The 26,796-nt window shown below is 47.2% G+C and overlaps 12 protein-coding genes across 12 annotated transcripts; 5 read left to right on the forward strand and 7 right to left on the reverse strand.

Moving 5' to 3' along the window:
• Positions 1-269: 269 nt before the first annotated feature.
• On the reverse strand, positions 270-1,556 carry RhiXN_09890 (uncharacterized protein; the record flags this gene model as incomplete). Its single annotated transcript, XM_043329706.1, has 2 exons — positions 270-1,347; positions 1,405-1,556. 2 exons carry the CDS (start codon positions 1,554-1,556, stop codon positions 270-272), a joined length of 1,230 nt encoding a protein of 409 aa, XP_043182540.1.
• A 452-nt stretch (positions 1,557-2,008) lies between these two features.
• On the reverse strand, positions 2,009-3,452 carry RhiXN_09891 (2OG-Fe(II) oxygenase family protein; the record flags this gene model as incomplete). The annotated part of the gene is made up of 2 exons (XM_043329707.1): positions 2,009-3,233; positions 3,286-3,452. 2 exons carry the CDS (start codon positions 3,450-3,452, stop codon positions 2,009-2,011), a joined length of 1,392 nt encoding a protein of 463 aa, XP_043182541.1.
• Positions 3,453-3,716: 264 nt separating this feature from the next.
• Positions 3,717-4,889, reverse strand: RhiXN_09892 (2OG-Fe(II) oxygenase family protein; the record flags this gene model as incomplete). The annotated part of the gene is made up of 6 exons (XM_043329708.1): positions 3,717-4,256; positions 4,313-4,336; positions 4,385-4,469; positions 4,550-4,613; positions 4,676-4,689; positions 4,729-4,889. 6 exons carry the CDS (start codon positions 4,887-4,889, stop codon positions 3,717-3,719), a joined length of 888 nt encoding a protein of 295 aa, XP_043182542.1.
• Positions 4,890-5,379: 490 nt separating this feature from the next.
• On the forward strand, positions 5,380-7,423 carry RhiXN_09893 (DHHC palmitoyltransferase; the record flags this gene model as incomplete). The annotated part of the gene is made up of 11 exons (XM_043329709.1): positions 5,380-5,442; positions 5,493-5,589; positions 5,640-5,681; positions 5,735-5,770; positions 5,817-5,932; positions 5,989-6,074; positions 6,131-6,230; positions 6,282-6,296; positions 6,350-6,464; positions 6,514-6,666; positions 6,801-7,423. 11 exons carry the CDS (start codon positions 5,380-5,382, stop codon positions 7,421-7,423), a joined length of 1,446 nt encoding a protein of 481 aa, XP_043182543.1.
• A 268-nt stretch (positions 7,424-7,691) lies between these two features.
• On the forward strand, positions 7,692-9,229 carry RhiXN_09894 (tRNA-dihydrouridine synthase 1; the record flags this gene model as incomplete). Its single annotated transcript, XM_043329710.1, has 4 exons — positions 7,692-7,872; positions 7,929-8,027; positions 8,081-8,757; positions 8,813-9,229. The coding sequence occupies 4 exons, from the start codon at positions 7,692-7,694 to the stop codon at positions 9,227-9,229; spliced, it is 1,374 nt and encodes a 457-aa protein (XP_043182544.1).
• A 382-nt stretch (positions 9,230-9,611) lies between these two features.
• Positions 9,612-10,047, reverse strand: RhiXN_09895 (DNA-binding protein helix turn-helix; the record flags this gene model as incomplete). Its single annotated transcript, XM_043329711.1, has 5 exons — positions 9,612-9,653; positions 9,707-9,780; positions 9,831-9,890; positions 9,948-9,975; positions 10,027-10,047. The coding sequence occupies 5 exons, from the start codon at positions 10,045-10,047 to the stop codon at positions 9,612-9,614; spliced, it is 225 nt and encodes a 74-aa protein (XP_043182545.1).
• Positions 10,048-10,231: 184 nt separating this feature from the next.
• RhiXN_09896 (ankyrin repeats) lies at positions 10,232-11,105 on the forward strand (the record flags this gene model as incomplete). Its single annotated transcript, XM_043329712.1, has 7 exons — positions 10,232-10,256; positions 10,304-10,409; positions 10,478-10,491; positions 10,548-10,560; positions 10,615-10,781; positions 10,846-11,001; positions 11,059-11,105. The coding sequence occupies 7 exons, from the start codon at positions 10,232-10,234 to the stop codon at positions 11,103-11,105; spliced, it is 528 nt and encodes a 175-aa protein (XP_043182546.1).
• A 759-nt stretch (positions 11,106-11,864) lies between these two features.
• Positions 11,865-13,101, forward strand: RhiXN_09897 (major facilitator superfamily transporter; the record flags this gene model as incomplete). Its single annotated transcript, XM_043329713.1, has 8 exons — positions 11,865-12,053; positions 12,104-12,273; positions 12,328-12,342; positions 12,394-12,427; positions 12,482-12,577; positions 12,636-12,690; positions 12,742-12,864; positions 12,923-13,101. 8 exons carry the CDS (start codon positions 11,865-11,867, stop codon positions 13,099-13,101), a joined length of 861 nt encoding a protein of 286 aa, XP_043182547.1.
• Positions 13,102-15,528: 2,427 nt separating this feature from the next.
• Positions 15,529-17,345, forward strand: RhiXN_09898 (major facilitator superfamily transporter; the record flags this gene model as incomplete). The annotated part of the gene is made up of 7 exons (XM_043329714.1): positions 15,529-15,693; positions 15,740-15,842; positions 15,892-15,979; positions 16,033-16,162; positions 16,216-16,567; positions 16,625-17,042; positions 17,105-17,345. The coding sequence occupies 7 exons, from the start codon at positions 15,529-15,531 to the stop codon at positions 17,343-17,345; spliced, it is 1,497 nt and encodes a 498-aa protein (XP_043182548.1).
• Positions 17,346-19,204: 1,859 nt separating this feature from the next.
• Positions 19,205-20,002, reverse strand: RhiXN_09899 (alpha/beta hydrolase family protein; the record flags this gene model as incomplete). The annotated part of the gene is made up of 3 exons (XM_043329715.1): positions 19,205-19,635; positions 19,692-19,865; positions 19,921-20,002. 3 exons carry the CDS (start codon positions 20,000-20,002, stop codon positions 19,205-19,207), a joined length of 687 nt encoding a protein of 228 aa, XP_043182549.1.
• Positions 20,003-22,458: 2,456 nt separating this feature from the next.
• RhiXN_09900 (alpha/beta hydrolase family protein) lies at positions 22,459-25,595 on the reverse strand (the record flags this gene model as incomplete). The annotated part of the gene is made up of 8 exons (XM_043329716.1): positions 22,459-22,964; positions 23,020-23,193; positions 23,256-23,357; positions 23,412-23,679; positions 24,542-24,927; positions 24,987-25,160; positions 25,219-25,320; positions 25,373-25,595. The coding sequence occupies 8 exons, from the start codon at positions 25,593-25,595 to the stop codon at positions 22,459-22,461; spliced, it is 1,935 nt and encodes a 644-aa protein (XP_043182550.1).
• A 716-nt stretch (positions 25,596-26,311) lies between these two features.
• RhiXN_09901 (alpha/beta hydrolase family protein) lies at positions 26,312-26,771 on the reverse strand (the record flags this gene model as incomplete). Its single annotated transcript, XM_043329717.1, has 3 exons — positions 26,312-26,388; positions 26,458-26,641; positions 26,685-26,771. 3 exons carry the CDS (start codon positions 26,769-26,771, stop codon positions 26,312-26,314), a joined length of 348 nt encoding a protein of 115 aa, XP_043182551.1.
• Positions 26,772-26,796: the final 25 nt, after the last annotated feature.

The following is a 26,796-nucleotide window of genomic DNA, read 5'->3' on the forward strand; positions in this document are numbered from 1 at the left end:
TACTCTGTCTGGGCGACCATACACTGGAAACTCTTGATATTTATATAGTTATAGTGCCTAACTTAAAACAAGAAACAACTCGCATTCAGCTTTCACTCACGGATCCTACCTAACTGTATGTAAAGCCAATCTGATTGGGTTCATCAGTACCTAGTATACAATGCAAACGTTGAAAACGGCAAAGAGCGACTGTGACTTTTAGAAAATACATAGAAATTTGGTTATTTCGCCATGGATATCATCCTCTACTTATTGAGACCTTGCCAATATCAATAGGATACCATGTTCACTGGCTCCTGTGTCCTTACACCATCAAAATCGAGTTTTCCATATTTCCGACATCTCAACATGCCCCAGACTTTATTTCCGCCACGAAACCTCAGGTACCCGTATTGAGTCTCGGAAGGTCCAAACGCCAAGTTATGCTCTTCGTGCCCCTGGTGTCGGATAGGTTTTGTGGTAGTAATAGGCATCCGTGCTACGAACCGAATCCATATACCAATTCCACCATCATACAGTCTGCACTTCTCCGATTTGAACTTTCCATTCAAACCCAGGAGCGCGAAATTGCCGGTGAGGGATCTTCCGTCTGCAGTAAGTCGTACGTCCATGTCTCCCTTGAGCCACTTGGGCGATGCAGTGCGCCACGGTGCGGGAAGAGGCGATATGGTATGATCCGTCACGCAAAGCTCCCAACGACCGGACACCACATCTGCGATCAGGGGCGCAAGACTTTGGGGCCAGTGAGTGAGTGGGCCGCGAGAGGATCGGGAGCCAAGCGCCCTAAACCTACTCGAGGTAAACGGATCATTTTCGATGTCACTATCAGTATCTGTCTCGCTAGTCGGTTCTGACCCCATCCTAAGCTTAATCTCCTGGAGGGCATTCTCTGCCAATACGGGGTCCCATCGCACCGATTTCTTGAATTTCGCCACTGCGAAGATTTTTGCTCGTGGAAGAGATAATTTCTTCGGGGATTTGGTTATCGGGGTCGAGCACAGGTTAGTGTCGTCGGCAAGGGGTTGAGCGATCTTTGTTGAAATAGTATGCTGGGCTTCCCTCGTTTCACCTGAGAAACCTGGAGAGATAGGTTCTTCATTTTGCTCAAATTCATTCTGCAATTGATTCGTTGAAAAATTCTTCTGTAAGAGATCTAGACCCAGGCCTAGGGCGCGAGAGGAGGCTGAGTACTCGTCTCGTTTCTGTTCCTCTAGAATAACGAGGCCTCTCGGAACTTCTGGAAGTGGGCTGTTGACAAATAGCTCTAGTTGGTTACGGAGAGCAGCCAAAGTATCGCTAGTTGGAAGACCATAATGCGCACATTGTGCTCGAAACCATGCTTTCGGCCTGATAAATGTCGCATATGATCAGCCACTGTTGGATCATCAGAGAAGCTTGACATACATGTAATTTCCTCTTATAACGTGACCAGAGCCACGTACTAGGAGATATCGCAACTGTTTTGCCTCAACTCGCGGAATGTTTCCATATAGGAGATTGGTGCCATCAAAGGTGAAAACGGCAGTGGTGTGAGCAGAAGTAGAGATACGAGACATGGTGCGACCAAAGTAATATATAGTATATGCCGTCCTGCAGCAGTGAGTATGGATACAGTGTCAATGAAAATAAACAGAACACAAGAAGGTATGAATGGATGAAGTGATAGGAACTTACTGGGCGCCCGAGGGATTTTATGCGTGCGACCATGTACATTGCCCATCTGCCCGAGTGCCACCCAAACAATTTTGGAAGGTTCGCAAACAAAGGGGGTTTTCCATCGGTGCAGTGAGGATATATTCGGCAAAAAATAAAATCACTTCACGACCCAAATCTAGATAAACCGCCATTGTATGATATTCGAAGAGAGGAAGATTGGACAAAGGACGTTTATTCAGGCAATTGTTTGCATTCCACACTCCGCTTGACCTATCTCAAGTTGTATGAATAGATGGTGGTATATCGTTGAATTTATGGAGTACACAATATTAATCCATGTGTAATTTAAGTATCAATCGATAAAATCATCCCAAGCAACACACAGCGATTGTTCTTCGCCCTCCCTTACTCCCTCAAAGTCAACTTGACCAAAACTGCCCCCTTGTAACGCACCCTTGAGGGTAAATTTTCCATCATTGGATTTTCGACCATCGCTGAATCTCAAGTATCCAGATTGAGATGGAGAAGGACCATAGACCTTGTTCGAGGTTTGACTATCGCCATCAGCCATTTGCCCAACGAACAGCAAACGCGCATAGGCTCCGTCAATTCGACCCTCAAGAGTTCTACTCTGCAGGACGCCGTCCATACCTAGTAGGCCAAATTCTCCGGTCAAAGAACGCTTGTCCCCTGCAAGATGCAAATTCATTGTTCCCTTGGGATCAGTTGCTTGTTGCCCATCAGGGAGAGGTTGTCTTGAGGCACTGACTATGCGCAAAGACCATGTACCCGACACGACATCACGCTCCAGCATAGATCGAGGGGAGTTTATGTGGGGGGAAGATGCACTAGCCGGCTGCGTGCGGCGTGGAGTTATAGGCTCAGGGAACGAAACAGGTGGCCTGGGAGGTGACGATCGGGGATTCATTTGACTATCTCCGTCCTGATCTTTCTCCATAAATTCGAGCCCTTCCTCGATATCATCCAATACGTCCATAACTTCGTCATCGAGTTCCGAATAAGTCGAGATAGCAGAGTCGGCTTGTGAGAGTGGTTGAGGCCGAGAAGGTGGATGAGAACCAGCTGAGACAGCAGCGCCTTTCCCCTTGTCGGGCTTAGGTGTAGCAGGCGAGATCTCTGCCGTGTTTGGATGATCGGTCGCGGGCGTGGGTTCTGATTTTCGCGGTCTACCCCGACCTCGTTTCACTGGGTGGGGCTGTGTTTCCGGCTCAGCATCTGGCGTATGAGCTGCGGACGACGGGCGCGCACTAATCGTTCTCGATCTAGGCGCATTGGTAGATAATAATTCTTGGGAAGGTGGTATGGTGGGGCTAGCCATGGTTACACGTCTTGTTCGTCCAGGTGTTGGGCTTCGCGCTCGACTTGTAATTGATTTGATCTGCTCGCTCAATGCCTTGTACTCGCTGTTCTTGTCAGACTCAAGCCTTACGATCTCTTCCGGAACGCTAGCAGTAGGGGAAGTGACGAAAGTGTTAAGCTGAGACCGTAGGTTTGCTATGATTCCTTTAGTGGGTAACCCGTAGTGCGCACATTGAGCCTGGAACCACTTCTTCGATCTATACACCAATATGAATGTAGAGTGCCACAGAGACGATACACGAAACTAACTCTTTCCTGTCCCCCGCGAGCGTCTGGCCTGAGCCACTGGATAAAAGCTCTCGTAGCTCCTCAATAGGTACGCGAGCAACATTCTCGTACAGGAGGCCTTTTCCTTGGCAGGTGAACACATCTCCTGCGTTGATAGGCGGAAGTGTAAAGGCGTTGCCAGAGCTCATTCTATGTTCGTCACGGAGACTCAGGTGTTGTGGTATCATCCAAAACAAGTCGGGTATGCAAGCCGGGTATGTGAAGTTCGTTTGTTCGATATATTGATAATTGTGGCTATCAACGATATGATCGCGCCTTACGTCATAAAGGTACCAAACAAACCCAATTAGACATAAACTTCCAACGAGCTCAACGCTAACGATCGGAACTTCCAAATGTAGAGTTCTATTGTTGTCTTGGATACTATTCATAGGCTACAGCGAGTATAAAATTTACTTTAGTCGTAGTAATTTTCCAGCAGCCTTGGACGTCTTCTCAACCACCCGACATGTCAAACTGGCCCTTGTCCGTCTCTCCAGATGAATATGTGCAAGCCGGCTTTCTTGGTCGGCCTGATTCGCAAGCTGAGTAAAACGATCACATAAATCTCGAGATCCTAGCGTTTCCCTATTCATAATGTCTCCTACGGAAAGCACCTCCACATTTCTTTCTTCTCCTAAATACTTTGCTTTAAGTTTGCCTATGTCTTCATGGGAAGAGGCAAATACATCACTGTGTGCACCCGAAATACCATGTAGGTGATGTGTGTATAAAACTCCGTGAGTAACAACTAGGCTGCGCGGTTCGAGGAGCAAACGAAGAATGGGTGCTGGGTCGATCACTTTCCCAGCATTCCCCCCACTTGTTTTTACAGAGGGATCGGGGGCATCTTCTTGAGAAGGTTCCAGGTATTGATAATACTCCATAACTGCATGAGAACCCAATGTCAGGGTTGCGACTACAGGATGATAGGCCGGCCCGTCCTGATGAGGCTACCAGTAAATATTGTTTGAGTGGATAGACATGAGCATGCTTTGGCATCACTAACTGTTATTCCTTGCCCTGGAAGGTACTAGGCGAGTTATAAGTTCTCAGCCAGAGCTTTGCCATATATGCTCACCTCGTTTAATATGATGTGGTTGACGGTGCCTTGAGATGTCTCCGAAAAAGCGCCAGTTTTTCGAAGTTTTTCAATCAAATTTGGGCTGGTGAATGTATAGATTTTTGGGACGCATATAGTTCCCAGGCTCAGAAGGATCAACATGAGGATAAACCTGGTACTCACAAATCGGTGACAAACGAAGGCAATTCTTGTGGAACCAACGTCCCAGACTTGGATATCTCGCCTCCTACAATAAATTAGTGGCTACTTTCATGCCGGTTCTCTAGTTTACAGTGCCTCACTACTTACCCCACACTTGAAGGCTAACCAGATTACAGTTAAGTGCCAAAGCTCCAATCTACATGACACGAGTTACTTGCCGGCGATTCGGTAAGATTCTCCACTTTCCTGCAGGAGTAGACTCTATTTTCCTGAGTAAGGTTGTCTCTTCAGCTTCGTTAATAAAGTTGGGAATATAATGGACTGGGTGGCGGCCAACTTGATACTCGTTGAGATGGTCCATCGTTCCTCTTGGTTGAAGCAGATTTTTTAGTGATAGGCTCGGCGTTCACAGCTTCAGTCTTAAATAAGCCTACGAGAAAACGATATGATGGTCTTCGGTACGATCAGTACCATACTAATTTGTAATCGCCACGTCCAAGGACGCGTTACAGCAAGCCATGGCACCGCCACCCGAAACCCCCGCGACTTTTGACCACCACTACTAAATAAGTTTGTTTGGCTTTCTGCAATGGGCCGCCTTCTTGGTAGGCTTTGGTGAGCTCATTGGTTGGGTATAATCCCATCAATCTTCTAAATATCTTCATAGGGTCGGGTTTACGCTCTCATTGATATCTTTCATTTCTTATTCCTCACAAATATTCATAATATGGCCCTGGTATGGACGGACACTCAGTATACCCTTACTTAAATTGCTGGTCCCGTTCAAGTTTGTCTTAAATCCCTTTGAACCTATTCTAAGGCTAACGGTATCTTTAAGTCTTCTTGTTGGAATGGTATTCTGGAACTACATCTGGACGGTCCGAACTGACCCGGGCACTGTCCCTAAGGGCTGGGTGTGTACTTCGTTTCTTTGCTCTATCATATCGTTGAGAGTCTGCTACAGAAACCAGACCTCCGATCAACAGAAGGATACGAAGTCAAGAAGCTTACTGGCGCACCACGGTATTGCCGCACCTGTGAGCGGTACAAACCCCCTCGATGTATGAGTACTTCTATGTTTCATCTAGTCTTTTGCTTAAGTGCTACATAGCCCACCACTGTCGACAATGCAAAAAATGCGTCCTTCGGATGGGTAAGGCCGAGGCCTCGAAGCATGCTCTTGGGTTGCTAATACTTGGACGTTAGACCACCATTGTCCTTGGGTGAACAACTGTGTTGGGCGTAAGTCGAACAGTTCGGTGCACAAGCGAGTCTAATGACCTTTTAGACTTTAACTATGGCCATTTCATTCGATTTCTCTTCTACGTCGACGTGGCATGTAGTTACCACTTTGCAATGATTTCCATGCGCGCATGGTATGCGATGAACGCCTCGGGATTTTGGGTGAGAATCGTATGCAGCATGCCCCTCAATCGTTTCTTACGTGTTGCTCGGAATAGCAAGGGCCATCGACGAGCGAATTGGTCTTTATGATTCTCAACTACGCTGCCTGCACTCCAGTTCTCTTGTTGGTTGGAGGTTTCAGGTGAGTTTCCTGACGGACATGATCTTCTCGGCTGTGCTAAACAATCCTCATTATAGCTTGTATCACTTTTACTGCCTTGCTTCAAACCAGACTACGATTGAAGGATGGGAGAAAGATAAAGTAGCTACCCTCGTACGCAAAGGAAAGATACGTGAGGTACGTTATCTATGAATTGGTTCGTATATCTTTCATTTACACTGTCCTTAGGTTAAATTCCCTTATGTGAGCCCAAGTACCAAGCCTCGGTATTTATATTTAACATACGGTCGGTATAGCATCTCGGAGCCGGGAGAAATATTCGTGCTATTTTAGGCGAACAGGTTTGGCTCTGGTGCTGGCCACAACGAATGCGTGGCTCTGGAGTTAGCTTCCCGGTGGCTGATGGAACTGGTAAGTGGGAAGAATTTCATCGGGACCGGTCGCGGGTGGGCGATCATAGTGGCTCGCGCCATCGCGATAATGGGTGGTCAAGCACTGACGCCGATGTCGATGAGAGTGGGACCAATGGAGGACGCAACGGATCTCGTTTGCGCGCTGCTGATCAAGAAGATATGGTGTAATGCCGTTGGATGGAGACGAAATAGCTTGGAGAGTATATACAGGTGAGGTATGCATTTATACTCCCATATAGACAATAATGTCGACTAATATGTAAATCAGCTAGATTCCCTATTTTCTGTATTATATATTATACCCAGACGTAGGCTCACGGTTCCATACTTTTAGACCCCGAAACACAATTTGAATGGCCACCAAAGGATCCCAATGTGTACAAGGATCGAAACATAGCTTCAGCTACGGCTCTTCAAAAACGGCTACAGGGATCGCCTTGGACTTATGGAAACGAGGGCTTCAACCCTGCACTTCGTATGCGTGTCGCGAATAATCATCCTCCCTATCATCCTTCCTACCAAGCAGAGGGGCCTTCCGACGAGTCTATCCACCCGGAAATAGACGCCGGCAGGCAGTTCGATCACGAATACGACAGTGTCTCAACTTCCTCTTCTCCATCACGGGCCTCTAGCGAATACGATGTTGATATGAGTGCTGATCGTGACGTACGAATGAGACGGGGGTCGGAAGGATGGGAGGTTCGGCCCATGACCAATGAAGAAATCGTGCAACGATATGCACGAAGTCGTGGTCTTGAAACTATAACTAGACCTGAACCAGAGCCCGATGAAGATGAACCCGAGGATGAAGGAGAACCGCTAGATCATAACTCAGTGGGAGAAGGCACTGGTGTACCTGTCTCACCACCCAAATACAATGTGTACGTCCCAGAGGATCCAGATTCCTCGGAGGATGAAGCTCTTGGTGCTCACATAGGCACATATACGAACGAATAGCATGTGATACACCCTGTAATAAACGCTTGGTTACCTTGTACTTGTTTTCAGCGCATTACTCCTGCTCAGTGAGCATTACTCGCAATTCGTAATTGCCAATTGATCGAGGCTGTGATTACATAATGTTAGGTCTTCAATTTTGATCAACCATTTGCGGTCTGCAGTTAGCCGCATGCATGCCATTCTTGACCGCCACACTGCCCTTTTGAAAGGCTTCGGTTTAGTCTCTGTAGCATCACGAACCTGTCTCTCGCAGAAATTCAACACTATGCCTGTGGCCCGCGAATCACTCAGCCCACCTTCTTCCCCTCGTCCATCTAAAAGGGTAAAGCTCAATGATGACCCAGAAACTTCTCTGGCCGCCGTACCTAAAATCGACGACTCGTGGAGAATACCTGTTGACTATACTAACGGAATTATCCTGGCCCCTATGGTACGCTCTGGGACGCGTAAGAAGGTTCATTTCTCCAACTATCGCACCATTATGTACTCACTCAACATTTAGTTCCGACTCGGTTACTCAGTTTAAAATATGGGGCAACATTAGTTTGGAGTCCGGAGATTATAGATAAAGCTATCATAGGCTCGCGGCGCATTGTTGATGGTATGCAGATTTCTCCGTAGTGCCTTCACACTGCCCACACTACACTCCGATAGAACGCACAGGGGTAATTACCTATATGAAGCCAAATTCGAATAATCCGATTTTCACTACCCATCCTGTTGAAAGGACACATCTTATTTTCCAGATGGGTTCGTCAGATCCGGACCTAGCTGCGCAGGCAGCCCAAGTTGTCATCCAAGACGTGGCGGGCATTGACCTCAACTGCGGCTGTCCGAAACCATTCAGCGTTCACGCCGGGATGGGTGCCGCTCTTTTATCAACCCCCGATTTGTTGTGCGGCATATTGTCAAAACTCCGCTCGACAATTCCTCCCAACGTGCCCCTTAGCGCCAAAATCCGTTTGCTCGCCGATGCTGAAGCTACCCGAGCCTTGGTATCGAGAATATGGCGAGAAGGTGGTATCAGCGCACTTACTGTCCACTGTCGCACTCGTGAGATGAGGCCTGCTACACCGGCGGTCACATCCCGGATGCGAGAAGCAGTCGACCAAATTGCAGAGCTCGAGGCCGAGGACAAGACTGGGAGACGGGTTGCAGTTATTTACAACGGAGACTGCCCCGGTGCGCTAGCCGCACAGGAGATCAAGGACAGAACTGGCGCGACGAGTGTTATGATGGCTCGCGCTGCAGAGGCCAACCCCAGTTGCTTTGATCCATCACGACCGGTGCGGGACGCAGAGTTGGAAATTATGCCAGAGTACTTGCGTCTGGTGAGTTTTGGGCGTGAGCCGAAATATTGTTCGTTTGGCTAAAACCCAATTCCAGGCAAAGTATCTCGACAACCATTTCAGCAATACAAAGTTCTGTGTCCAACAATTTAACTCACCAACTACTCCAGAATCTTCACAAGCACTACCAAAGGCTGCTCGAAAAGCTTTTCATCAACGCATTTCTCAGGCCAAAAACTACGATATGTTGGAGTCCGCTCTCCCTGGGGGTGGAGGATTGGGGAGTGGGGAGGACATCATGAACAAGATCAAAGAAACGATGAGGCATCGAGTTATCAATGCTCAAAAGCACAGAGAAAACGTGAATGACAGGTTTGGAGTTGAAGGAGTTGAAGGAGTAGAGGTGGATGATGAAGGCTTAGGCGAAGATAAATTAGAGGCCCCTGTTGAATCCCCACTTGAATCTTCGACTCCCAGAGAGGTTCCCTCACGTGTGAAGGTAGCAGCAGCTTGACGGCTATACATGACCATGGTTTCGTTAGATACACTATATTGCATAATAGCATTCAGATGTAAAATTGGCTTGTTGTGATTGGCTATCGCATCACACTACATTGGCTACGTCACGGCTTTCGCACTTCTTTCCCCAGCAGGCAATCCCGGACATCCCGACCAGTTTCTCTCTTCGGTCAGATCTCACCTGTTTTGATGAGAGACAAAGTTGATATATGCACATCCAGATAGCATATGCACATCTGTATGTCCGCTGATTAATTGTAAACTCAAGATTACCCAGCTCCTGCTCTTTCTAGCTGCTAATTTCCTTATATTTATACAGGTGACAAAGTTTAATGTAATATTTCTCAATACACCTCTAAGGGATAAAGTATTATTCCTTAGGATTTAGCAGTGGTAGTGTGCGACGAATCTTTGGGAGGCTTTACGGGTATCAGCAAGTACTCGTGGTTGACTTATTGACCTATTGCCTTACCTGTTCATCGATTCCAAGAACTTTGAGGATAGCGTTAAACTCGACTGGAGTAGGCTTAGTCTTGCCAGTGAAGACTGTGAAATAGTGGGCAATCAAGTTCACGGGAAATTGGTACGCCACCAACCATCCTTAATATGTTCTTCAGAAAGACCGAGCTCGGTAGCAACCTTGTTGTAATCCCAGCCTACAGAAAAGTTCAAGTTACAGCCCATTCTGGACGCACTACTCGAAATATACGTACCCTTGTTGTTCATCGCCTCGACGAGATGCTATAACGAGATGCTTTAGCTATTGTAAAAGCTTAGTATAATCAGACCTACGCTACATGCGTGGTCGGCCATGGTTGTATGATAGTGTGGTTGTAGTCAAGTGGCCAGGGGCTGAATGCGCGTCACGGCTTTTTGTGGATGGATGAGGAGCACCCTGATCCGGATCCACAAAACGCCCCAGTACAGCGCTTAGGTGAATAACCAATAGCGCGTTGCTGCCCACCACCCTATCAACAACAATAGCCTTACTGAGACGATGGCAGACGAGGGTGCTTCGTTGCGTAAGTCAGCTAAACTTTGCAATAAGATGGCTCTGACCCGCGCAAAGATGAACGTGTTTTGTCTGCGGCCAAGACTGATAACGTTTCCTTATTTGATGAAATACTCGAGGAAGTGTCCAACGAGAAGCCCTTTGACATCAACTATCAGGATGGGTAGGGAATTATTATTTGGATTTTCTGAGCATTTTGATTAAGTGGGCATCAATTCTTTGACTTTAAAGATTGGGAAACACAGGTGAGCATTAGCCCTAATCTGCTCAAGCTCTTTCTTACTTTATCCGTACCTCTTAGCGTTACACTACGCGTGAGTCGAGCGTACTCTATTCATCAGGTCCAACTGACTCCGAAGATTTCACAGCGCTCGGAGCGCCTCAATTTTAGTGCTCGAGAAGATTCTCGAGTATGAACACCCGTTGCACGAGGGCGAAGGTGGATGCGACGTTGATTTGCAAAACCGGATTGATGGATACACGCCACTTCACCTTGCGGTCAGGATCAAGGATGCCGACGAGAGGCTAGCAGTTGGTAAGTTTATATCACAACATTTGCCAAGTATGATTTTGGACTTCTTACAGATCTTCTTATCCAGTGGAATCATTGCTCGATGCTGGCGCAGATGATACTATCAAGGATAAGCACGGCCAACGTGCAATCGATGTTGTACCGGCCGATGATGAAGATGTCCGCCGTCTTTTCCGGAAAGCGGAAGCCGAAAGGAGAGTGGATAACAGTGATATTGCGAATGGTATGTATAAGTGTGTAAAAAGAACATTTATCCGGTCTGATGGCTCTTTTGCTCCAGATAGCGATGGGGAACCTGGTTCGGGCTCGGGGTCAGACGAAGAATAATACTTGTAAACCTGTTTCTAGTGATAGAGCCTACTTTAATCTTCACCCTTTTGCCCTAACTATACTCTCATTATTCACACTATTCTCGAGTTTGATTTAGTGTGCAAGTCAAAAGGATACCACATGGACGGGGGTGGTTATCCGAAGGCTCAGTCATCTGTAGGCTCGGTAGCTTGCAGGGGAGCTTATGGAACGACTTCTAATTCTCGACCTTAAGGAACCCGGTTGGTTCTTTGTTCCAAGTTCATATTTCCTTGCTGACTTCAGCATGTTTGACTATAATCACTATGCTGGCACTCACTACCTCAATCCCGATGTATATTGAATCATTTTAACAGCGGCATGTCATCATATCTACTCCACCGTAAATCCGGCATATCACTCCAGTATACATAGATAAACCACCGGTCCACGTCACCCTCGATCACTTAGCCCGTGGTCTTGGCACCCTTAGATTGGCTATATTAAGTCTAATATTTATCATATCATCTTTCGAACAACCAACCACATGACGCCTTTGATCTATACAAGGCAAGAGCATGCTTACAATGCAGGGTAGCCGGGCAATTGAAGCCAGGCAACATTCCAAGTGTTCGCTGAACCATGCTTTTTTTAGACGGGCTCCAGGTTAGCCGCAGCAAGGTCTTCCTCGGCACATAAGAAGGACAAATGTCTTGACCAACCTACTTCTCTCGTTCGCGGATATCTGTGAGGTATAAACTGGAATTGGGTCTGAAAGGTATCCAGTCTCTCCCCGACATGGAGTCTACGCACTACGAAGTTGCTGGCGAGAAAGGCGTTCAAGCCCTTCGCGAGAAGCGCGATTCTATACATAGTGTCGAGACGGGACTAGCCGACTCTAGGGTAGGATTCACTCCCGAGGACTCCAAGAGACTGTTGAGCAAGCTCGACCGACGGATATTACCATGGATGGCCGGTCTCTTTTTGGTATGTACGCATCATGTTGTTGTGTTGCATTTGGCTCAACGCTATTTCAGCTCTCATACCTCGATAGGTCCAATATCGGGAACGCACGCCTGGACGGGCTCGAAAAGGACCTCGGCCTTCGTGGGCTCCAATTTAATAATGCTCTAGCTATCTTCTACCCATTTTACGTGATCTCCGAGGTACCTTCGAATATGATGCTGAAGCGGACGAGGGCAAGTTTGTAAGGATGTCATTTGTCAGCCTGATATGTCATCATCTAACTTCAGGTTCACAGTTGGTTTGCGTTCCTGTAAGTGGCATGGCCATCACAGAGTGAAGTGATGATACAATGTTATTTCAGCATGGTGTCATGGGGAACAATTATGACTCTTATGGTACGAAGTTTGGGTTTGGGTTACGAGCCCCAGAGATTTATATTACTATTCCAGGGGCTCGTCAAAAACTATACTGGACTTATGATTGCACGATCCTTCCTCGGCATCGCAGAAGGAGGTTTATTCCCTGGTATCGCATTTTACATTACTGTGAGTTGTACAAATCACCACTGGCACGCCCGTACCACCCACCAACGCACGCATATAGCTGTGGTACCGACGGTCTGAGACCGGGTCGAGAATGGCTATTTATTATGCGGCTGGTAAGTACCCTTCTTTCTATCAAATATAGTGACCTTAGCATTTTGGGATAGCAACTGTCGCTGGAGCCTTTGGTGGTCTACTGGCCCGTGGAATCAGCGAAATGCGTGGGGTGGGAGGATTAGAAGGGTGGTCCTGGATCTTTATTCTCGAAGGACTCTTGACCATCATAGTTGGTAAGTCAATGATCAACGCATAGCTGCTAGGCGCAATCGCTGAGAACTCTTGGTGCAGCTGCGGTGGCGTACTTTTTCATTCCTGACGACCCAAGCACCGCTCATTTCCTTACATCCGCTGAACGGGATGAAGTTATTCGTCGACTAGATGATGACAATAGCCACCTATCTCGGGCCAATGATATGGAGTTCTTCTGGGATGCAGTGAAAGACTGGAAGACATATGCCTACAGTTGAGTCAAAGTCTACATCAGCTCGCCCGTTTACTGACTAGGGTGGTAATCATAGTGTTAATTTTCGTAGCATGTACTACTCCCACATACAGCCTCGCACTCTTTCTTCCGACCATTATCAGCAATATGGGCTACACCGCGGAGAGGTCGCAACTTCTGAGCGTAAGTTTCACTCATCCGTTTGGTCCTATCGAAATTTCACGAGGATACCATGGGCAGGTGCCTCCGTACGTCCTGGCCTGCATCTTGACGGTCACAGCCGGGATAGCCGCTGATCGAATGCGCACACGAGGGAGATTTATGATCGGATGTTTCCGTAAGTCCCCTCCCACCCCATTTTTTCGTGCGACGGTGAATGACACTCAAGTTCGGTTTTACGATTTGTGCGCGTCTGCTTCTGGGCTTGGCTCGACCCGATGCGTAATCGCAAATTCCTAACGTCTCCAATACTTCTCAAACTTGGCCGATACGAATAGTCTTGTCGATTACGGGCTTCTCCATGCTTATTGCTTCGGACAAACCAGCCGTACAGTACACTGCCGTATTTGTTGCGTCTGCGGGCGCATTTCCAAACGCGTCCATGTGTATGGCTTGGTGTGGTACGTATGCGTAGATCACTCTCCAGTTTTCAGCACGTCTTCGATCGGGCAGCCTTCCTTATCAGTAATTTCCCCCTCAAGGATCATTGGATTCTCTAATCAACTGCTCCTTCTGATTTTTTCGCTGATTCGTGCGATACTGACGTGGGTGTTCGTGATTTAGGTAATAACTTTGGGGGCGCGATGAAGCGAAGTGTGGCCATTGCAATGGTTGTTGCATTCGGCAATTTGGGAGGCCTGGTTGCGAGTTACACGTACGTCTTATCTCATTTATGATTCTCCCCTCCCTTGTCTAACCCTGTTGTTTCAGATACATCTCGAGAAATGCCCCTAGATACTATTCAGGACACGGTAATTGATATCCTCTTAATTGACCAATTAATGTCTGATCCGCGCCCTGTGCGCCCCAGGTACACTCATCGGCGTCTTGGCCCTAGGCGCAATTACCGCGCTCGTCGTGCACATTTATTGTCGACTGGAAAATAAACGGAGGGACCGGGCTTACAAGGCGCCCGAATTGTATACCGAAGAAGAATTGAAGAGTGAATCCCGAAAGGGAGACTCGGCGACATTTTTTAGATTTGTTGATTGATTGCGGTTTTTTGTTGTGGTTGTTGTAGTAGTAGAGTTGAACCCATCACGGCATATGTATTACATCAAAACTAGTGTGAAAGGCGTTTGGAGTGGCAAACTCGAGGCGGCTGTTTATGTACAAGTCAAGGGCTAGCTATTATTAGTCTTCTCCACGTACAGCTTTCTCAAGAATATAGATATGGCTGAACAAAGGGTATCGGATCCTGGAGCGATTGGGGCCAGTGTCAAAATCCTCATGTTCAAGTGAATTAGCCATTGTGTTGTGAGCCGAAAGAAAGTCGATAAACGACATTTTAATCTAACACAAGGTTTAACGCAACACAGTGGCTTTGGTAAAAATATCTCGGCGGGTGGGGTCGAACGTAAACCGTACGTTGGATGTGACATTCAAGACGCAATGGATTTAATCATTTATGTCCGAGTATTATTCCCACCCCGCATGATTAGACAACCGAAGCAAGGACAAAGACAAATTTGTATGCTACTCGAAGCGCGAGATCCATAGAAATAAACTTTGCCGACGAAATCGAAGAACGTCGCGAAGATCTTCGTCGACAGTGGCGGTACATCATCATATAGTAGTGTGTGGTGCAGGACGTTTAAGAGGTAACAATGAGTATTCAATGCTTATCCTCGAGGCAAGCACAGAAGGGTTGCCAAGAACACACGATGATTATTTATGACCGAGCGCCCAAAGGGCCAAGAGATCAGGTCAAATAGGGTAAGGTCGTATCTGCACCTCAGTGTATTGTAGACTAGAGGGAAATCACTCAAACCCGACATGACCGGGAAGAAACGAGGTTGACGAGAACCCAAGAAGTCGGGAGGTCATATCGCCCGAGAATTGGATCTCTGGCTGGGTTTGCCACTCTTAAAGTGGTAGGTGTGCCTGAAGAGACAAGACAGATATACGTGCACATGATAGCGAACGTTCCGACCTCACCCGGTGGGACTGCACACTAAAAGCTTGCAGTCGATCACGGGAGACGATGACGACGCCGAGAGGTAGGACGAGAGGCAGGAATGGTATAGTGTTTTCAGCAGGGAGAGAGATTTGGGGATTTGGTGGAGTTCCCCACTTCTCCATAAGGGTTGAGTGCTTCTCAGCAGGGAGCCCCAGGCACCATGAAGTCTTGGCACAGGGAAATCGTGATTCTGGGGCTGGGGCGCTTATGGACTGAACGCGCAAACAGCGATAAAAAGCTCGCAGCCTGGTCGGTCCAACTCACCAGCCCGCCATGTCTGACGAGAAAGTAGCTGCACCAGAACACAAGGAGGTCCTTGCCAATGGCACCGAATCCCTCGAGTCCAACATCGGGGGCCAGTTCGATGGGCCCCGTACCGCTCGTCTGCTGCGCAAGATGGACTGGAATATCGTTCCTTTCCTCGCGCTCTTGTACCTCGTACGTTCATCTCTCCTATTCCTCTACGCTCGCTCACATTTCGCAGCTGTCTTTCCTCGACCGAACCAACATCGGTAATGCCCGTCTTGCCGGTCTTGAAGCAGACCTAGGCATGGACAAGACGTCGCTTCAGTACAACACTGCGTTGGGTATGCTGTGTGCCATTCAAGTCCACGCTGTTGCTGACTCTTTCTATAGCCATTTTCTTCCCGTTCTACGTCGCGGCTGAAATCCCATCTAATATGATGTTGAAGCGCACCCGTCCGAGCCTCTGGTTCGCGTTCATGTAAGCATATACCCCGCGTTCAATGGCTTCCGAGGACTCATTCCCCGCATTAGCATGGTCGCCTGGGGTCTCTGCATGACTTTCATGGGCTTTGTACACAATTACACGGGCTTGCTCGTCGCTCGTGCATTCTTGGGTATCGCTGAGGGCGGTCTCTTCCCTGGTGTCACCTTTTACATTACCGTAAGCGATGATGTTTCTACGCATATATCTTCATATTCTAATCCTTACACAAGATGTGGTATCGTCGCCACGAATGCGGTCTCCGTATGGCTATCTTTTTCAGCGCCGCCACCGCTGCTGGTGCCTTCGGAGGTCTCCTTGCCCGTGGTATTTCCGAGATGAACGGCCTCGGTGGAAAAGCCGGATGGGCCTGGATTTTCATCCTCGAGGGTATTCTTACACTTATCATCGCTGCTGTCGCCTTCTTCGTCATCAACGACTACCCCGAGACTGCTCGTTTCTTGACCGAGGAGGAGCGGCTCGAGGTTGTCAGGCGTCTCCGCGAGGATCGAAGTGCCCTGGCCGATGAGTTCGGTATGAAGTACTTCTGGGACGCACTCAAGGACTGGAAGATTTGGGTTCACAGTATGTCTAATCTCTACTCGCCCTTGATCATTCAATTCTGATCAAGTTCGTTATTAGTGTTCATCACCATCGGCGTTTACACACCCCTCTACTCGTTCTCCCTCTTCCTCCCCACCATTATCAAGAACATGGGCTACACCAACGAGAAGTCCCAACTCATGACCGTCCCTCCCTATGTTGTCGCATGCTTGTTCACGATCGCTGGTGGCAAGCTCGCGGATTCGCAGAGAAAGCGCGGCCCTTTCATGGTCTTCTTCTGTATCCTCGCCATTGCCGGGTTCACCATGCTTATCGCCTCTCAAAAGCCGGGTGTTCAGTACGCTGGCACTTTCTTGGCCGCCTGCGGTGTGTACCCCAATGTCCCCATGGGTGTCGCCTGGAACGGAAACAACATCGGCGGTAGCACTAAGCGCGGTGTCGGACTGGCCATGCACGTCGGTTTCGGTAACCTCGGTGGTATGATTGGTGCTTTCATGTACGTTTTCTATCTCTCCCTCATCTCAAGTTTAATTGTGATCTAACGCTCTTCACTCACAGCTACCGATCTCGTGATGCCCCTCACTATTACCCCGGTCATGGAACTCTCATTGCCACTCTTTCCATGTCCGCCATCCTCTCTGCTCTCATGTCCGCCTGGCTCAAGCGCGAAAACGACCGCCGTGACCGAGTTGCACAGGAAACTAACCTTCCTCTCAAGGCTGACGAGTACACTCCCGAGATGTTGGAGAGGGAGCGAGAGAACGGAGACTACGCGTCGTTCTTCAGATACACAATCTAAAATTCTGTGCTCTGGACGATTTTGTATTGTGTGATTTATGTATTGTGTTTTGTTGTTGCCTTTTCTTTTTCTTTCCTTGTGGACCTCTGGGATGTACTTGTGATTTGTAGAGTTTACAATCCGAGTAGTGCGCGCGTACGACGAAAAATGACTTTGTTTGATTCATCCACAAGAGAGAGAGATTTCAGAGATGCGCGCGATCATATTTCATCTGCCAAGAGATTTTGGAGTAGACCGATCTAGCACGTGTCGTGCTGCGTAGATTTATGACCGAGGATCTTGCGTAATGCGTACAAAAGGTACTGGACACTTTTGGTCAAGCACATCTGACCACTCGGTCCCACAAGTCTTCTAAAATATGCGCGCGCTTGAGGTGCTATTGGCCAAGGCGGTGCGACAATGGATCCAGAAGCAACCTAACATATCCTGTATGCGTTAATTGATAATAGAGGATGGCTTGTATGTCATACCATCGTCTACTCGAGAGAACGATCAAGCTTCGGTAAGGTTAAAGCAAAGAACGGTGCATTGCAGCGAGTTTCGGACGTACCGGATATTGGGGAGGAGTAATTCACCGGGGCACGCCATCTTGCCAAGGACAAACATGGATGCTAACGTTATATACATCACAGCAATCACTACCCAATACCTCTCTTGCGCATCCGGATCCCTACAAGTTCGGAAATAAGAATTGCCCACAGAGCGAGGTCGAGGCTCCTCGGGGATGCTCCTCCCCGCGCGGTCGCATTGGATAGGGGCTTGCGGTACGGGTATATATGGGAACAATATACAACGTGTAACGTAGCCTATAAGATAGGTGCACGTGGATCTGATTTTATGATTCGAGCTTTGAAGGTCGAAGCTTTAGATCTGGGATATACGAGGGTGCTGGGGGATTGGGATGTATGGTAGGTTCGGTAGCGGCAACATGTATACGTATACGCGGGAAGCAGCTTGTATATCTCCTATACGTTTATGATTGATGAAAATTACCCATTTCGGGTATCTTCCTAAGGTTTATCAGAAGAAAGCGCCTTTTCACTGAGTATAATGTCTTAGTAAGTAGAAGATGTCCACGGGATCCAAGGAACCTAAGAAAAAGGCCACGGTTACCGATTGCGAGCTGTGAGCCCTACATAACGATTTTAGCATTTCACTCTCAAAGAAAGTTTCCAAAGATTCTGCAGGTATGTTCATATCGGAATCTCCAGATGCGAACCATAAAGGTCTTCAGGGGCTCACACCCAATCCATCAATCAAACAGTGATACGGAGCGGGCGTATAATTCATGCTCCACCGCGATTGTATGGATATACAAGCAGATGAATACGTTGACATGCCACTCGTAGTGCGTGGCTTCGGCCTGGTCAGTCACCAGACATTACGTGCCTTGAGTAGCAAAGTAAATATATAGCTCTCTGATGAATAACATGATAACTTTGAATTTCGTGGTTATGTGGGAGATTAAGCTTAAAATGCTTAGGCCCCGATAAAGTTGTACCGTTACAATCAAATGCTTCAGTTGCATGGGCTCATCTACTAGCGTCCTTTTCACTTTTTCGCCGGCTAGAAAGTTCCACACTGATCAGAGTTCCCCCTATCTTTTGGAGCGTTAGGCAATCCTCCAATGTTTGTTTTTGTGAATGTTGACTGGCCAATCTCATACCTAGCCTATTTTATGCTAAGGATAACAAAAAGTTCCTTGGGGTCCTCTGGTGAGGGGTATCAAGCCAAGGGAAGACACGCGGGGTTTAGTGAAGATTTAATGTAGGAAAGTAGCACCGATTGTTAAGATAGGTATGTTTCATTTTCCTACTTATCATTCAAAGGTAGCGTACAGCATCATAAATGCACTAAAATCAATAGGACTTGAAGACTAAGTTTAACATATCTACTGCGGCCTGATACGCCTCAAGCTTAGCAGTTCCAGTGGTAGTTTCATCCCCGATTTTGGCCCACTTATCCCAGTAGTGCACTATTTTCTTGAGATCCTTCATCACAACCTTTAAACCCTCAGCCTTGAGTTTCTTTCCGTACTCTAAAGCTTCGTCACGCAAGGCGTCCTCCTCACATGTTATGAGTAAGATATGCTCTGGCAGGAACGAAGCAGGAACGTTGACGGGCGAGAGCCGTGGGTCTTTCAGATCTGTGCCGGGAGGCACGTAGCTGTCTCGAGCCAAAGTGATAAAATCGGAGGGGAACGAATTTACGTTGCCGTCCGACATAACTGGTGGGTGTTCGATGGCGTACTTGAGGGACACCTCAACGCTAGGATAAATAGAAATAATTCCTATGGCGTAAGAAAACTTCAGCGCGCAACGTAATGATATACGATAGAAAACATACCCTTTATAGTGCCTTTGGGTAACATACTATTCACGGTAATAGCCAACGCTCCTCCCGCCGAAAATCCACCGATAGTGATTCGGTTAGTGTCGAAGTAGCCCTCAGCATTTGCTAATACATATTCAACTATGTCCTTGACATCGTTGGGTGCCGCCGGAAACGGATTCTCGGGGCCTATTTGTATGCGTAAGGTTATTCATTAGCTCCGAGGAACCAATCCCACACTCACCCTTGGCATAACCACCATCGAGGACAATTGCCCCGGTACGGTCGCTTACCATCCTGCAGAAATCTGCATCGGTCCCGTGCATGCAATCGAGCATGAACCCGGAGCCTGATTTTGTATATGCGCGTGTGTCAACATTCCGGCGTAAACTGAAAGGGATATTTATGAAGCAGCTGGACATACCATGTAAATTGATATATACAGGATACTGTTTATGCCTGTTGAAATCTTGGGGCTCATATGCATACATTCTTATTTTTCGAGCTGAAGAGGTAGATGAAATAACGAAGCGGCGTTGGGGTGGGAATTTTGTGTACTCGGGTGGATCGCGACTTATGGATTGGATGAAAAACAGTGCTCCGAAGGTTGCACGGGCTAACCATACTCTGAATCGCAGAACAAGTACATCAAGTAACGACATAGCAGCTGCGAAACGCAAATCAAGGGGAACGCGAATTCAATATATGGGCGAAAATTTGGAAAGGGGTTGTGCTAGTCCAAGCCATAGTAACGCTGTATTTATCTAAGCACACATTGCAACAAATCAAATGAGAATGTGTACTTACCCAGATGTCGTTATTTTAGCATTCCGTTAAATATACCATATCCGGTATTGAGACGTTACTCCTCCTAGCCGTAGAACGAAGCCCCGGAAACAACGTAGTAGGGAAGAAATTCACTGGAGCATACAACCCCCGGTAATATCCAAAAGTAGGAAATGCAAGAACTCCTCCCTCACCGAAGGCAAGAGCGTACCGGCTGGGTCTCGTTAGTCTTATCGATGGGAAGAGCTGCAACAAATTAAACTAACTCTAATGCCATTAAAGCAAATATCATAATAATAGACCGCACATCCACTCTTTCATTCATTGCTCATCATCAACAACCTGCCCGGGATGTCACATATACATATGGTCAAATTATATCCGACCGAGTGGTTGCACATCTTTTCGTAAAGTCCTGATTGGGATGCCGATTCCACCACATATTAGCCACCCATTGAGTGTTTAACCATTGGAGCTTACGGTCAACCTACCGCTCAGGAGGAGTGACCGCAAAATCAAGTTGAGACACCAATTGTAAGGTCTCCACTATCAGATGTATATATATATAGAATTAGCCTGCAATGGAGTTGCGTTGAATGAAATATTGTAACACACTCGACATACGTGGTAATACAAAAGACAGATAGAGCAAAATCCTTTCCCGTGTCCTTATAAGACTATTAAAGGAAACACGCGTGTAAGCAGGAGAAACCAAACAACTGCATATAGTTGGTAAACAAAAGCTATCGACCCTGATGTAGAGGCGAGGAGGTCGGGGATGGACGAAGTCGTGACGTGAGGGTAGTGCATATATTCTCAATAATGAGTAATATATCGTACCCCTTATAACCACTTCATCGATGGGATAAAAATGACAGGTAAAATAGGCCATTCCTCGTCGATAGAAGTGGTTCAAAGATTGCTCCGAGGCTGCAGTTGGTTAGCGGGGGGCATAAAAATAGCTAAAACACATATCTGGCTTGATTAGTTGTATATAAGAGCACTTCATCCGGCTATAAACACGACGTCATTTGAGCTTCCAACACAAAGATCTGCACAACAACTCAAATACCTAGGCCTAGGAGATCGGGAGCTTGAAATTATTCTATGAGCTTGTAAAATCATTCTCATTCACTCATATATAATGTCCTTACGGTCTTACTATCCACTTGGCCTCGGGCCGGCACAACGCGAGAAGAGAGGGGGGAATATATGTACAATGAGTAAAGGATACGACCGGGACCGGCCGAACCAGGTCGTATACGAGTCGAGGTGAGGGTAGGTGCGACTCACAGAAAAAGCGGGAAAATGGGTCAGAGAAACTGCGAGCAACAGTGAGCCCGTAGGATGTGGTAGGGAAAGAGAGCAACTAGAGGCGCAAGTGCCGAGTCATGGTGTTACCAAACGGGGACAAATACAATACATAGGTGGGAAGCGACGGTCCATGTCCCGGCCTGGGCGGCCCAGTATGAGCAACGCCAATTTGAACGCAGACGTGTATATAAATCGCTGATAAGGTTATAAACCGGGTCCAGAATGGGTTGCGAACGGGTCCGGGACCCGCCTGGAGGCTTCGGCGTCGGGTGAGTCGGTTCTCTGTCAGCTCGAAGGGGTGTAGGGGTTTAAATACAAAATATACATTAAAGAAAAAACAATCGATTGACCCAAAACGAGCAAACAAAATCGTCACGCTTCATGTGCCTGTGGACAAACGACATAAAGCCAATCGAGTAAAAGGACAAAACGAATATCTGGGACTCGGAAACGCGCCAAGAGCTGCGGTGCCCGGATTTGAGCCCTTACATCCCTTCGAGTTGACAGAGAACCGACTCACCCGACGCCGAAGCCTCCAGGCGGGTCCCGGACCCGTTCGCAACCCATTCTGGACCCGGTTTATAACCTTATCAGCGATTTATATACACGTCTGCGTTCAAATTGGCGTTGCTCATTATATATTTATGCGCCTCGGCGTAAATAAAGTGAATGAAAATTATCATTATGTCCAAGTTATTTGCGAGTCTAGGTACATAACTGGCCCATTGCATGTGAGCTCTACCATAAATGAGTGGTCAATTATTTTTTGAGCACTATAAATCAATCTCAAGACTTCCACAGCAGCTTTATATGAATCATATTTCGCATCCCAACCCGGTGTTCCCTTTTTGGCTCGTTTATCCCATGCATGTACTGCTTTTGGTATTTCCCTTAGTATGACCTTTACACCTTCTTTCTTAAGCCGCTTGGCATACTCAGCGGCATCAGACCGTAAAGGATCCTCCTCGCATACAACCATAAATACGTGCTCGGGCAGTACCGCGGACGGTGTATTGATCGGGGAAAGTCGAGGATCGGTCATGTCTGTGCCAGTGGGCGTGTAGCTCCTTTTGACAATCTCATTGAACCAAGGAGTAATCGGGTTTGTGTTCCCTTCCGACACAGGCGGCGGAGCTCGAGTGGCAGTTTCAAGAGAAAGATCAACGCAAGGGTAGAATGCAACAACCCCTGTGATTAAAATGATACTTAGACTTTATTTGGCCCAATTGCGTCAACAATTTACCTTTCAGCGTATTTTTGGGCTGGCTCACACCAGCAGTCAATGCTAGGGTACCTCCAGCTGAAAACCCTCCGATAGTGATGCGAGAAGTGTCAAAGTGACCATCCTTGTTGGTGATCACGTAGGAAATTATGTCTTGAACATCGCGGGGAGCGGCCGGAAATGGGCATTCCGGGCCTAGTGAGAATTAGTTAGATATCCAAATACAGTCTGTTCTGAGTTTTAAGCTTGTAACTCACCTTTCGCATAGTCGCAGTCTAGTACAACCGCGCCTGTATGTTTACTTACCAAATGACAGAAGTCGCTATCTGACCCAAGCATAGGGATGACGAATCCGGAGCCTGTCCATACTAGATTGATTTCCTGGTCTTATCAGAGCCTATTAACTGTCTCACCATGAAAATTCAGATGCACCGGATAGCGTTTCTGCCTGTCGAAGCGCTCGGGTTCGTAAACCCTGATCCATATCTTGCGTCTAGACGTTGTGGACGGAATACTGAAACTTTGCTGAGGTGGGAATTTTGAGTGCTCAAGTGTCTCGAAAAAGGTTTGGAATGATTTGGTCGAATAAGCCATCAACCGCACAAACCATACTTTAAGTCGTAGGGAAAGGAAGTCAAGTAATGTCATCCCTAATGTAGGAGTTTCACAAGAGGCGCGAAGCTGAAATGTTCGATGAGTGTGTGGGAGATGTGTTTATCAGACCCCCTATGGTCAGTTATATAGAACAAAAAATCAAATGGATACTATTCTTTCGGCGGCCTTGAACCTTTTCTCGTCATTTGAGTGAGCCTTTCAATCGAAAGGTGCTGGTAGGGGTTGGAATGACCTGAAACTACTTATTATAAAGCGTGAACACTATGCCGAGGTGTCGGCTGTGTATTAAAGACCATTTCATGGTAGATTGTTGCAGCCGACGGAGGTAATATCCGCCTCTGCCTCCAGCTCACATGGCTTGACGTAATCAAGTTTACTCCACTCTCCTCCCACCTACCTAAGTCTCTACTGCATCCGCGCATTTTTCACACGTTTTCAGGCCTACCTAGACTGCCCACCGCTACCTACTATATGCAAATTTTCACCAAATAATAGGCCTGACCCAGAAAGCCTCCTTCCATAGACATATTTTCCTCCACTCTGCTCGCCTATAATGTGCACAATGGATAGTGCACATTTTACATTCAACAGATATACGTATCACAGTACCATGTGTGCGATAGAGGTGTTTTAAACACCTCTCATGTCCAAGTAACTCAGCATTTAGCTACAAGTTGAATTAACATTATCTGCGTGATCAAAACTTGCATACTAGATTCTTGCTATTGACATCCCTATTTCGATCAATGGCCTAATACCTCTCGAAGCTATCACCATTAGGTGCATTGCTGGCCACCACTAAACTTCCTTGAACCTCCAGGATATGCCCGCGCCTGTAGCCATCTCATTTATTCGGAAGTCTCAATTGAACAATCTGGCCAGGAGTTAATGGCTATCACTGAAACATAATCTTAAGAGTATCAACTACAGTCTCATAAGCTTCATGTCTTGCAGCACCGGCTAGGGTCCTTTCTTTTGCCTCCTTATCCCATCCGTGAACCATCTTTGGCATTTCCTTCAGGTCAACTTGTAATCCTGCTATTCTCAGCCTCTCAACCAGAACTATAGCTTCATCATGTAGTGGATCTTCTTCGCATATAATCAAAAGAACTCTCTCTGGAAACGATGATGTATCGGTATTGACTGGAGAAAGTCGAGGGTCCAAAACATCGGTAGTAGACGAAATGTAGCTTCTGTATCCAAGTTTGAGGAACCATGGCGGGAGTGGGTTGGAGTTTCCTTCGGAAATGGAAGCTGGGGGTCGAATTGTGTGGTCGATTGAAAGATCGGTGGCAGGATATATCGCGACCACTCCTATTTTAGCAGCATCAGTGCCCTTTGGATCGACACGAACTCAGCGTCCATTATCTCACCTTTGAGAGCGCCCTTTGGTTGGCTCGCACCTGCGGTGAGGGCTAGAGTTCCGCCAGCAGAGAAACCTCCAATTACAACGCGTGCGATATCCAAGTACCCCTCCTCGTTCTTTAATGTATGGTCAATTACGTCTTTCACGTCTTCCGGAGCTGCTGGAAAGGGCCATTCGGGTGCTGTGGTGTGCACCAAATGTGTCATTATGTCTATACTTATAACCTAAAAAATACACACCCTTTGCATAGTCACAATCAAACACAACTGCACCTGTACGGTTGCTAACGATACGACAGAAATCGGAGTCAGACCCTAGGGCAGGGACTATGAACGCTGAACCTGCGCATATATTCCATTATTGATCGAGTTTTGTTAAATGCAGGCATCGTACCGTGGAAATTGAGATACACAGGATATTTCTCATTTTTATCAAAATTGGGAGGTTCAAATACGTTGACCTTGATTTTTCGGGACGAGCAGCTGGAGTCGATTGTGAATCTTCGGTCTGGTGAGAATCTGGTGTAATACGGGGCACTTCCGAACCAAGATATGAAGAATGATCGTATTCGGATCGAGCAGCGTAGGAGCAACACTTTGATACGTAGGCTGAGCATAAGTACCCTCGGGCTGCCAAATCCACTACTTGATTATCGTAAATTTAATTATCAAAGTAACCGTGGCGACAGATGTTAACCGGACTAAGCAGTCCTAATGGGGATCGGCCCAAGAACAAGCGACAGTCTCTTCGTGAATTGGAAGGGCTTGGGGGATCCGCGTGTCTGTTGGTCTTTGAATGTGCTGTTCAGAATGTAGCATAAGATTCGGTGATGCATATACTGAACACGTCGACTATATATACAGGCCAACCCGCGGTTCCCGCGGAACAAATGCCAAATCACAACGAGTTTAGAGGCTTCCTACCGTGTGTGCTGGCTCAGGCCTGGCTTCTACGGGATTTATAAGAGTTCTTTAGTGACTAGAATACTTTCAATCAATAAACAGATCGCATTAAATCGATTGCCTTATCGCATGCTGTGTCTTTTTCAGGTCGTATTCAGCATTCACACGACCGTCCTTATCCCAACAACGCATAACCCCAGGGATTTCCATCATGTGTACATTTTTACCCTGTTCTTTGAGTGATTTCTCCAACGCAGTCGCTTCGTCTCGTAGTGGGCCGGACCCATATGCAATAAACAACAATTGACTAGAAAAGGCAGACAGAGTGTTGTTGTGACGAGATAGCCGGGGTCGTCAAGCGCCGTAGTCTCTGTGATATAGGCTCTTGAACAGTACTTTAGCAGGAATGGAGGAAGCCGAGGATGTTCCTTTAGATTGGCTTCAAGATGGTAGGGCAATCTGATCCAGTGAGCAGTAGGTTCGTTATAGCGTAGAATGCGGTAACGGCTAGATTGAAGGATTGAAGAATAGGATCGAGATTTAGTTTTCATGAACATTCTATAAATAGCTACGCACCTCTGAAAGTATCTTCCGGCATAGTCACATTGATCACGAGAGCCAGAGCAGCACCTGCCGAGAATTTGCCAACGGTTATACGGGATGTACCGTAATACCCATCCGGGTTCGCCAAAATATGTGCAACTACGTCGCATAGGTCATCATAAGCTGCTGGAAAGGGGGCTTCAGGAGCTATATGGCACTTTGATATCAGAATTCTAAACTTAAGTAATATGTCATTTAACAATGCCCGCGGCGTAGTCAAAATCAAGTACCATTGCGCCAGTTCCCCTGTTGATTTTGCGGCAGAATCCCGAGTCGCTTCCGAACATAATAGTGACCGCAAATCCTGGGCCT

Source organism: Rhizoctonia solani, chromosome 8 (assembly GCF_016906535.1).
Source record: "Rhizoctonia solani chromosome 8, complete sequence".
Classification (NCBI taxonomy): Eukaryota; Fungi; Basidiomycota; class Agaricomycetes; order Cantharellales; family Ceratobasidiaceae; genus Rhizoctonia; species Rhizoctonia solani.